The 12,144-nt window shown below is 40.0% G+C and overlaps 1 protein-coding gene across 1 annotated transcript in view; it reads right to left on the reverse strand.

Moving 5' to 3' along the window:
* Positions 1-5,911: 5,911 nt before the first annotated feature.
* NSUN3 (NOP2/Sun RNA methyltransferase 3) overlaps positions 5,912-12,144 on the reverse strand; it is a 55,039-nt gene continuing 48,806 nt past the window's right edge. Inside the window, exon 6 of the mRNA XM_041722437.1 lies at positions 5,912-8,828. Within this exon, the coding sequence (XP_041578371.1) occupies positions 8,567-8,828 (262 nt within the window). The 3' untranslated portion in view covers positions 5,912-8,566. The remainder of the gene's footprint in view (positions 8,829-12,144) is intronic.

A 12,144-nucleotide genomic window follows, 5' to 3' on the forward strand; every position in this document is an offset into this window, starting at 1 on the left:
CCTCCTCCCACTCGCTCACACGGGTTCTCTCTCTAAAATAAAGAACTAAATCATCAAAAAAATAAACATAGGCATACTCTGTATTATCTGGAGGGTTACAATAAGATTCCAGTGCTTAAGGTATTTCTGTTTTCACCAAGGTGAAATTAAGCAGTACTGTTTTAACATCTGCGACCTAACTTCAGCCCCCTAACGGTGTTCCTAACAGGAAAACTTGGGAGATAAAACAGCATCATAGAACACACAAAAATGAAGGGTTTTCTTTAGAAGGAATAGAGAAAATTGGTGCAACAATTGAGAAATCAACTGATGCATGATGGCCAAGACAGGCTGAACCTCAAGCCCTCCACCTTAACGGTTAATAACAGACTCAGATTTCAAGTGGGAACAGTTTCAATTGAACAGTGTCATCCGCATTAATTAATGTTTATTTCAACTATGTTTTTCAATTTTTAAGATCTTTATAAGGTTTGTTGACTTTAGAATTGTATAAAATATATGTATACAGAATTTTATATACTTCTATTTTTTTTTTACAGTTTTATTTATTTGAGAGAGAGCACGTACAAGTGAGGGGAGGGGCAGAGGGAGAAGGAGAAGCAGACTTCCGGCTGAGCAGGGAGCCCGACCTGGGGTTCGATCCCAGGAGCCTGAGGCCATAACCCAGTGAACCACCCTGGCGCTACTCTACATTGTTCTATTTTTAAATAAATAATAAAACACTGGAGCCTCAGAAAATATTTTTGCTCTTTAAAAAGCAGGCTTTCATACTTCCAAAGTTTGAGATACATTAGAAGTAAAAAACATCATTCTTTGGTTTTCTACAAAAAAGAAATGGAAACAACCAAGCTTCCTGGAATCTTGGCTTTACAGAAATGCCAGTTTAGCAAGATGAATGTCGCTACCAAGAATATGGACTAACACGGGCGGGTGTCCTCTTCAACCAGGCTCTCCCACCGGCTTCGCCCTTGTGGGACACTTTGACTCTCAGATCTTACTCCTGTACCGATCCACTCCTCCTGGACTACTGTGACTCACTACGGCTGTTCTATTTGTTCTCTTGACTTTAGTATACAGTATTAGCCCGTTATCCCAATCTCAAGTTTTAGGTCAGAGAACTTTATAAAAGAGAAGAAACTGAACTACATAAAATAACAAGTACGTAAATAAGTAGAACAATGCTCGCAATATTGCAGTGGCTCAAAACATACTTCCTTTAGAGATAATCTATTTTACTTTAAAAATTAGGCAACCAAGATTTAATGTTACAGATAAAGTTAAAGGCAGAAGTAGCTCCAAATCATATTCAACAAAACAACAAAAACAACAACTCTGGAGCAACTGATAAGTTTATAGAGAATAAGATTTTTCTGTAGTTTCTGCAAGTGCCACTTTAATAATCTATTTTTTGACTGTCCTTGATGTGCTGAAGTACAATTTCTTTTTCTATTTTAAGACATTCTCACCTGCTGTTCTGCCCTTGGATATTCCTTGTAGGTTTGAAGTATCCTCTAGAAGACAATTATGGATTTATCCATTGGCATTCCAACCTTATTATTGAGCCTATTTCACTTTAAAATTTTCCCACACTGTATGCATGCCTAAGCATGCTCATAATATACTGGATTCTCTATTTAATTTACATCTCTCAGTCCAATGCACAAGCTTTTGAAAATGGTTGGACTATTCTTTCAATTCACTATGGAAAAACTAAGTATTGCAGCCTAAAATATGGCCTTTACTGTTTTCAGGTAAGAGTATAAGAAAAAGAGACTATATATTCTTAAAAATATAGATCACTTTGAAAAAAAAAATCAAGCCTTCTAAGTAGAACTCTAGCTAATTACAGAGTGGGGACACTGGCAAATTATTTAAAGGACATCCCAAACAATAAGTGGGGACATTTCATACACTGTGGTATTGGGTTTCCCTGATGTGAGGATTCAAATTTTGATGAAGTTAACAAGGATGGAATTTGTGTGTGTGTGTGTGTGTGTGTGAGAGAGAGAGAGAGAGAGAGAGAGAGAGAGATTGAGAGAGATGCAAATCTCAAAGCAAGAGGACCTAGCATGAAATACTAAGGGCTCAGATTTCATCCTATAGGCAACAGGGAGCCATTGAAAAATTTAAAATAAAATTTATTTCTTTATTTGAGAGAGAAAGAGAGAGTGTGAGCAGGAGGGGCAGAGGGAGACAGAGAGAGACTCTCAAGCAGACTCTTCACTGAGCACAGAGCCTGACATGGGGCTCAATCTCATGACCATGAGATTGTGACTTGAGCCAAAACCAAGAGTTGGACTCTTAACTGACTGTGCTACCCAGGCAACCCCCCTCCCTTTTTTTTTAAATTTTTTTAAAAGATTTTATTTATTTATTCATGAGAGTGTGTACATAGAAAGAGAAGCAGAGACACAGGCAGAGGGAGAAGCAGGCTCCCTGCAGGGAGTCAGATGTGGGACTCGATCCCAGGTCCCCAGGATCACGCCCCGGGCTGAAGGCGGCACTAAACTGCTGAGCCACCTGGGCTGTCCAGCCCCCTCCCTTTTTAAAGATCATTGAAGAATTTTAAGCAGGGTAATGGCATGATGGGATTTTATTGTAGGAACAGAACTTCAGCAGCAACAGAGTGTGGATTGTGAAGTGTGAGGCAGGAGGTAGGAAGATGAATTGGGAAGAAAATTCAATAGCTGAGGTGGCCTTTACTAGGGCAATACCATGGGGTTAAGAGAGAATAATAAAAATGGTAAGACTTGGTTATTACCTAGAGGTGAGAGCAAAAGCAAGGAGAGAGAAAAATTGAATATGGCTCCCAGGTTTCCAGATTCTCAGGCCAGATGGATGGTGGTGCTTCGAAATAAAATGAGGAGGAGCATGCATGAGTAAAGATTAGGAACCTTCAGTCTGCTGGCCATAATCTTCTCAAGGAAGTAAGAGGCAGGACCATCTTCTGAGAGAAATGAGGAAGGTGTTGGTATAGGACATCTGTAGACAATAGTGGAAGTTTGGGAAACTCACTAATAGGATTGGAAAAGGAAGCTGGCCAAACAACAGCCAAAGTTATTGATAGTGTAAAAGTCTCAGGGGAGGCCGGGGAACGTGAATCTGTGTTGAACTTAATCTGCACGGGGTATGAATATGTAGTGAATATGAAGTCTGCACTGCTGTATGGTTTTCTTTTCTCCCAAACAGTGCTCAGCCATCTAGGTATGATGGAGGTGGATGCAGGAGCCACTGGGCTGATCCAGAGGTGCAACTTTAAACGCCAGATGCAGTAGAACCCAAAAGTGGGAGGAGATATGGTTTAAGGCATCAACCATAGGGTTTAGGATAGAAAAGGAAAAGAGATGAACGGGTCGAGTGATAAAGGTTTAAAACCTTACAGGTGTCAAGGCGATTGAATTGCAGTTTTAATGAGAATGGGAAGGTAAGAAAGCTGGAGGGACAGAAGGTACTGATTTAAATTTTCCTAAGCAGAGAAATCCTAGATCTGCGCTACCCAGTATGGTAGCTTATAGCCACAGGTGGATACTTGTATTTAAATCCATAAAAATATACAGTATGTTCCTCTGTCACACTAGCTACACACTAGGTACCACACGTGGCTACCATGTTGTCCATATTGCACAGGGCAGGTAAGACACTGCCATCCCGTAGAAAGCTCCATTGCAGAGTGTGCCTGTAGATAACATCAAGTTCGAGGAAACGCCCAAGAATGTAAGATACTGAAGGCAATGGAGATAAGAGCCATTGAGAGAGGGAGGCAAAGAACCGGAAAGGTAGGATATCGAATGGGCTTTCCATAAAGGTGCTGAATTCAGCCTTGACACGCCAGGAGTTCCGATGGAGAAGGTATGAGCTAGACGCAAAGTCCTCAGTGAATGCAGAGGGTGTGACCCAGACAGATGAACACACAAGTGGACGTGCGTCCTGGCAGTGTGTCCTACAACCCTATAGGCCTACCAGTGTCCTTCGCTGTGAAACATGCTTGACTGACTCAATCTAGACCCTACCCCCGAGTGATATTCCAAGTCCTCCTTAACCCTCTCCTGAACCATTCTCCTGGTTCACCGTCACCTCTTGTGAAACTCCCTGAACTTGCTTCAGCCAACTCGATGCTGTGGGGCGAGAAAGGAACCTGCTAACTCATACGTACGGTCAGGTGCACTAGGTGGCTGGAAATCATCTGTCTATGGGCACAGCTATGGCTTCATATAGAAGATTTAACAGAGATGACCGGTGGTAGACTATATGACAAAAGCCAATTTTTTTTTAAAGGAAGAACACAGGTAGTTTGTGCATATCTGTCATGTTAATTTAACACATTTGTTATAATTTAAAACCTAAACTGAAGTTTTTTATAATCAAGTCAAGAGGGATACCGATCTGTGGCAACATGGTACAGCCAGTTGGCCATCCAGGGCTATATCATACATGACAATTTCCAGTAGCGTTAGAGCCAGTTGCCACCATCACATCCTTTTTTCCTTTCTCTTAGAAGTCGGCAGTTATGAACTGCAAGCCCATGCTGATCCATCTGTGCTAACAACAGTTCATGAGTCAGCCCTGGGTCCTTGGTCCTCTCATTTCTCCACCCCGACCATTAATGTGATGTGATGTAATGCCAGGAGAAGGTGGTTTACTGGTTTTGGAAAGGTTGCTAATACCTTGTGTGTGCGGATGAGTGAACGAAGTCTTTCCATAGCTTAGTGATTAGAAGCTGGAACGAGCTCAGTCCCCTTTTCTATCACCAATGCTAACCTCTCCTAACTTTGTCCTTTCTTGTTAATAGCTGCAATTGTACTCCTATTTGTTTTCAAGAATTAGTTAGAAACTGGGGCCTGTTGCTTATTTTTCAATAGGCTGTATGTTTTTAGTCTCTGTTGATTCTGCTAGGTCGTATAGTTATTTGTGTGTAATAGGCTCTTCCACTGCAATATGCAGCAGAAAATTCCTTCTGACAAGCCATAGCAAGCTTGATTGAGTTGTGACGTATGCCATCCAATAGCTTCCAGTGAGGCAAAACCTCCTTTTTCTAAGGCAGCATCTGCTTTTACTCAGTTTCTACGTGACTCTGATCTCACATGATCAGGAAAATTACTTTCTTCATTTGTGAAAAGCTACAGAAAGGTATGGAGTTAATATCTGGGTGAGCTAATTAAATTTTAAAGAGGTATATATGCTTTACCAGGCTTTCTTCCTCCTTAGATTTAGTGAAACCTTTTTAAAAATCTGAGCATTGAATTACAGGTCAATGTTTTTAACTTTTTTTTTTTTTTTAATTCTATTGTTTAGTCATTCCCTAAAGAGGATCCCAAATCAATTCTTGTTAAATTTTTATTTTATTTTAAATGTCACACAAGTAATATTAATACTCTTCTGTTAAGATAGTATTTCTGATTTTTTCCCCATTGACTTTGCAGCCTGAAGCCATTCCAAATACTGACATTGCTTTTAATGTTTTCAGGACAGATGCTGTTAGGGCTTTCAGCACACAGTAGTACGTTATCAGCAGACATTAGTTAATTTGTGAACCTTCATCTGAATATCCTTCAAATACTCATGGGATCTGGGTGATATTATAACTCCAATGTCAGCCTGGAAGGTAACATCAGTAATGGGTACCATCTTTACTCACCCCCCAATGCAGCAATAAGGCAAGGAAAGGGAGATTGTAAACCATTGATTTGAACCACACAAATGGGTTGTGCTGCTATATTTGTCCCCAAAGTCAAATTTACCTAACACATAATACAAGTCGTCCCATTCAATTGCATCAAAGGACTTCTCTGCATCTAATAAAACTGTTGCTATTGGTTTCGATTCTCTTTGTATTCCACAGGAGTTGCATTAGCCTATGCAGATCATCTGATGCTTATCTTCCAGGTATAAAGCCTTCTTAGATGATGGTCTATTAGATTGGGGATTACTTTATTTAGTCATGTAGGAAATGTTCTGGTTACCTATTATGTTATGCCTACTCACATTGTATACAAGGATATTTTTCACAATATTGCTAAGGGAGTAACATGCAATCTTGAATATGAGGCTATATGGATACATATAATAGGATAAAGGACGGTAGGCCGCCTTGATTTCAAACCACAGATAATATCAAATGCTTTAAAAATTCAGTATAAACCATTTAAATGCATTATATTTATTCATAGTGTATTTCTGAAACTCGTGGCTATTCAGTGTGCTGAAGGCAGAGAGAAGTTAATGTGTTGGTAAGCAACCTAAATTCTTACAAAGCTATTTTGAAAGTAACTCAATGCCACAGAAAGTAATATCAATTACCCCTTGCTTTTCAAATGACATTGCAAGGCTGCTCCAAATTTCGATTCTTCAGTTCAGCACCTGCGAAGAAAGGGAAGGCACAGAGCACCTCCATGGGAGATTTCTGGGTACTGCAACCCCAAGAAGTAGTCTAGAACACATTCTGAAATACTGCAGTTTTTTTACCCCTCAAGGATTGGTTTAACCCTTTGATCCTCTGTGACTAAAGAACTGCCTACAAGTGCAAAGATAACCTAGGATAAGGGAGGGCCAGTTGGTAACCTTGGGGGTTCCTATAATCTGCTTCTTCTGAGGCAGCACAGTATGGGGAGTGGGGCCTGGCCACTGCAGCTAGTTTTAGTCTTGGCTCTACTCTTTACTTACCAGTGTCGCCTGGCAAAGCTACAAACTGCACCGAGCTAGGCTATTCTCATTCACAAAAGGCAGGTATAATACTCCTTAAGCTGTTTTAAAGATCAAAAAAAGATAACATATATATATGAAGAACTTTTTTTTTTTATATATGAAGAACTTAATCAAATATTTAACGCTCCATAAACGCCAACTGTTTCATTATAATTAATATTAATAATAAAGTAAGTTATATATGCATTTATATTTGCATTTTTCAGTAATCATAGGAACGTCAAATCCAATGGCATACTGAGTATTCAGATTAGGCTTCATGGCAGCATGGGGGAAAAACAATGACATTCAGCAAAGTGCACTGGGAAAATTTACTTTGTGATTAACTTACACAGAATAAATACACTTTTAAACCTACAGTATCTGAAGACGAAGTTTTAAACTGAAAAAAACTAACAAGTACAAACTTAGTAAGTAAATAATTTCCATTGTCTTTTATATTTTTTGTATGCATCCAGATTATTTCATTGAGTCCAAGAGATCTAGCCTTTTCTTCCCCAGCTATAAGAAACTGCTTATGTATGCTTGCAAATTAAAAAAAAAAAAAAAGAGTTCAGGAAAAAATAGTCTCTGGTTTAAATACGCAAAATATAGTAAACAAATTCAAAAGGATTCAGCTTCAGCAGAATTTTCTATTTCTACGGTCAGTTTATTCTTTTTTAAGTTAATTTTCAAATAGATAATTACCTTTTGAAGGATACTGCATAATTTTTCTTAATAGTTGGAAAAGTATATTTGTCTCTAAGTGAAGCAATTTCCAGAGAAAACACATGATCCAAACCTGAAGCTAAAACCCTAAGTACATATACAGAAATGTACACAATATTCCCAAGACATAGGTAAACAGGGAGAGGCACTTAGCAAATGGTATTGGGTTTTGGTAACAGTGTAATCCCTGTCATTAGGCATCTCCCCCTTGTGCATTAATACGTGACATCATACTCTCATATAACATTTCATAACAGAGTGAAATAAAAAGCCCCTCCAGATTGCGACTGTAAGATAATCAGATTCTGTAGTGCTCATTATGACTGCAATTATGTAACAAAACTCTCCAAATATAGTTCAGTTATTGCAGTTATTAATCATTCTGGTTTTGTTACAAGTACTTGCTTTATAGCCTGCTGGAAAGACTCCATTATTCTACAAGCTGATTGTCGAAAGTCAAACTTGTGCATGTGAATCTGCTGTTCTAACAGCCTTTCAACATAATTTACCCTTTCAATTTGTATTTGTGAATACAAAAAAAGTGGAGAAATAAAGCTGGTGTCAATAGAGTCACTGACCTTTGCAGTAAACAGAAGACAATCCTTAGTGGAAAACAACATGGCAAGTAAGAAACCTATTTTCTAGAACTAGAAATAGTGCCGCTTAAGAAGTTAGTCTAAGAATACTGATTGGTTCTTAAGGAAAAAGGTTGCGGGGGGGGGGGGGGGGGGGGCTGAAAGAAATCTGTATATTTGATGAGAAAAATTATAAAAGGAACAGCCAAATGTGCATTTTTAAAGGTTCATAAGCACCAACATCATAAATTGAATGTATTCCTAAACATTATGCATAAAACCATATATTCTGATTAATTTAACTGCAAAATGCCAACTAAAAGACAGCAGATTTATTATACAGAACAAACACCATCTGCAACACCTGAAACCAGTGCTACAGATACATTCTTAGGGAAAAAATACACCTGGAAAATTCTTAAGCCTAGGTTCTGAGATGCCAAGTATTAAATAAATAAGATTCCAAACAGACCCAGGGAAAATGACTTCATAATTATTTAAACGTTAACACATAGCCTAGAAAAATAAATATAATAATGCACTGACATGGCTTACGAAATGTTTATGACCAATTTTACAGTCTATGATTTCTTCAATTTGGCTATATACATTGGGCCCCAGGGTTTCCCCTTATCTGGAATCACCAGGAGTCCACATTCCTGGCCAGTGGGAGCAAACGTGAAGTCTCGGGAGCAAGTCCTTCCCATTTCCTTAATGTCCACAGGTATGATGTTACTGTAGGAGTTTAAAATTTCACTGATGACATCTTGATTTTCTGCCTTGGAAAGTGTGCATGTAGAGTACACAAGTAACCCTCCAGGGCGTAAGGCCTTGATTGCAGACCTGTGTGTGATCAGGAAAATGGAGAAGTCTGGTTAGATGCAGGAAAAGGACACTATGAGGTTAGAGAGCAAGGAAGTTTATACTTGACACTAACCATACCATGACTTGGACTGTAAGAACTCTGGGTGGTTTCTAGCTTTACAACTATTTCTTTCTAATGGATCCCTGGGTGACTCAAAAATGATAATCAGGTCAATCAACATGGGAAAAACAGAGAATGTGTTTGCTGGTTCTTTGTTTTGTTTTTTAAGGGTAAGAGGATAGAGGAAGACCATGATTAATGGGTTTGTCTTTGAATATACTGAGTGGTACTAATGAGTAGGTGAGAGAGAAAACATCAGAACTTCTTCAGGAACGGAGTTAGGATTTGGTGAGGGCTGAAGTCATCAGAGTACGTAGGATTTCCCAGGAAATGAGCAAGAAAGTAAGTATTAAAGACAGACACTAAGCCAATACCTGTATTTAAAGGAAGATAAAACTTAGAAAGGAAATAAAAACGGTTTCACCTGATTAAAGTGTAGCTTTGGGAAAAGACTGGAAAAAAAGGTTTTTTGTTTCTTGGTTTGGTTTCTTTGGGGTTTTTTTAGAGGAAAACTGGAATATATTTGTAAATGCAGATCTAGGAAAACAGTCCTAGGGCTTCAGACAGCAAATGTAGGCGTTGGCTTCAGAGGAGATGGGGCTCCAGCCCTTTATCTGAAACACATGGGGGCATGAACAGGGAACCAGGATGTTTTAAGGTAAAGAAAAGTTCAAGATAGAAAGCCTTGACAATAAGAGTAGATGGATGGCAGGAAGGTAATCTACCAAGAGAAAACTAGAGAAGTTGTAGTCCTGCTGCCGGGTGATCAACTCCAAGCAATCACTACTGGATTTAAGTGTACGAACAGCCCCATGTCTCACATCTGTATTTTGATAACCTGGAGAACGTGACAATAACGGAAGTTTACAGTGAAGATCCACACCATCAAAGTAAGTTCAGATTCTGTTCCCTGTGTTCAATTATTTACAAGACCGAAGACTCTTAATTCAAGACAAGCAAACTGATGACTAAGTTTTCTTTCCTCAAACTTCCTTAGACACCCTGAAACATAAGGTTAAAAAAAAAAAAAAATATATATATATATATATATATATATATATATGTACTGACAAGAGATTAAGATACGTTTGTGAAACATGATGTGCAGGTGAAGCAGGAACAGCAGGCGAAGAGAGTAGAGCAGGTCCGGACAACGGCCACAGGGGGCATAACGGACCTGGGGGCCCACTGAGTCTGGGTCCTGGAAAGGTCAGATGTCTTGTGATGAGAACAAAGACTGACAACAAGGGTACTATTCAGAGCATGTATGAGAAACCATGGACCCCACACTCCCATTTATGGCAGCCAGGTAAAAAGTTGGGAGGTTTTTATCCCTGTAAGTCGAATAAAGTATTCGAGAGACTTAAGGCGGCCAGTGTTGGTGTTTGCCCCTGAAACCAAAGACCTCCGCGCTCTTCCTTGAAGGGGGCATCGAAGTAACTGCCATCTCATCATTAAGTGACATCAGTAGGAGAAAGGATCCCACCCCTAAAATAAACCTAGTCTTTTATTGTCCCATTTGAAAAAGATGATTGCCAGGTAATTCTTGGTGAGAAATGCTTAAGCCATGTGAAGAGCAAGAGCAAAATTTTAAGAATGGCCTAGGAAGAAACCGAAAATTCAGAAGACAAGAGGCATAATAAGAAAGACTGACAAATGTGTAGCACCCCTAGAACAATGACAGAAGGCCACGGGGGAGGACCAAGCAGAGGGCTCTAGAGCTGGACATACGTTTATCAAAATAGGGAGTGTTTCGTAGAAGTGTTTAGAAGCTAAGGTTGAAGAAATATTCCAAAATAGTAGAACAGATTGAAGATGAGACAAGTAGGATCAATCAAGTAGGTCCAGATTTTAATTAGTGGGAGTACTGGAAAGGTGAGACAGAGAACTGGAAGTGGGGGACACGAAATCCATGAAATAAGAGAATTTTCCAGAGATCAAAGGAGTGTTCAAGATGAAAGAACTCCTCAGGGGCTAGAACACTCGGTACCACGTAGATCCTAAAATACGACAACAACACTGCTCGCCTTCAGGAAGCTAACATTCTAGCTGGGGAGACAGAGCATAAAACACAATATTTTTCTTTTTATAAAGGCAGCTTGTCTTTTTTTTTTTTAAAGATTTTATTTATTTATTTATTCATGAAAGACACACAGAGAGAAAGGCAGAGACGTACGCAGAGGGAGAAGCAGGCTCCGGGCAGGGAGCCCGACGTGGGACTCAATCCTGAGACCGCGGATCACGCCCTGAGCCAGGGGCAGGTACTCAACCGCTGAGCCACCCAGGCGTCCCCAAAAATAATAATACTGACAGTAATTCTGTCATGAGCTAAATTGTGTCTCCTCCCCACCCCCAAATTCATTTGCTGAAGACTTAGCCCCCAGTATTTCAGAATCCAACTGTATTGGGAAATAGGATCCGTAAGGAGGTAATTAAGCCAAAATGAGGTGGGTGCTACCCCAACACAACTGGTGCTCTCCCAGGAGAGGTACCAGGGGAGCATGTGAAGACTCAGGGACAGGACACAGGTCAGCCACCAGTCCTGCTCCCCAGGGCCTCTGCTTCTGACTGTGATCCTGCAGACCTGAGAAAGGAAACTCCCCCGGCCTAGGCTTTGCCGTCTACAGAAGTCTGCGGAGGCCCTGGAAACAGACACAGGGGCATGCACACAAAGGACAACTTGGCATGTGTGACCACACACACACACACACACACACACACACACACACACACACACACTATATGTATGTACGTGTGCTGGTGTATTTTTCCTCACCAGGCAATCCTCCAATTCTCTGAAAACACTGGCTGCCTGTGTAACGATTTAACTCCGTTCTCACCTATTCCCCTGAAGTTAGTGTCAGATCCCAAAGGTGAAGGGCTAAGCCCTACAAAGCCGCCCTTCAGATGCCAATGGGGGATTGAGGCCTCCAGTACTTCTGACCGATCTGCCATAAGTTAAGGGTACCCACAATCCCCATGCTTGGGTTCAACAATTTGCTAGAATGGCTCTCAGAACTCAGGAAAAGGGTTTACTTACTAGATTAGTGATTTATTATAAAAAGATACAATTAAGGAACAGACAGAGGGAATGCATAAAGCAAAGTATGGGAAAAGGGGTGCAGACTTGCACATGGTTGATTCCCCTGACATCCTTAGAGGCTTTCCAAAGCCACTTCATTAACATAAAATAAAGTGTGGTTGAAAAAAGCCTGTTATCAATAACAAAAGTTG

This window comes from Vulpes lagopus, chromosome 1 (assembly GCF_018345385.1).
Source record: "Vulpes lagopus strain Blue_001 chromosome 1, ASM1834538v1, whole genome shotgun sequence".
Classification (NCBI taxonomy): Eukaryota; Metazoa; Chordata; class Mammalia; order Carnivora; family Canidae; genus Vulpes; species Vulpes lagopus.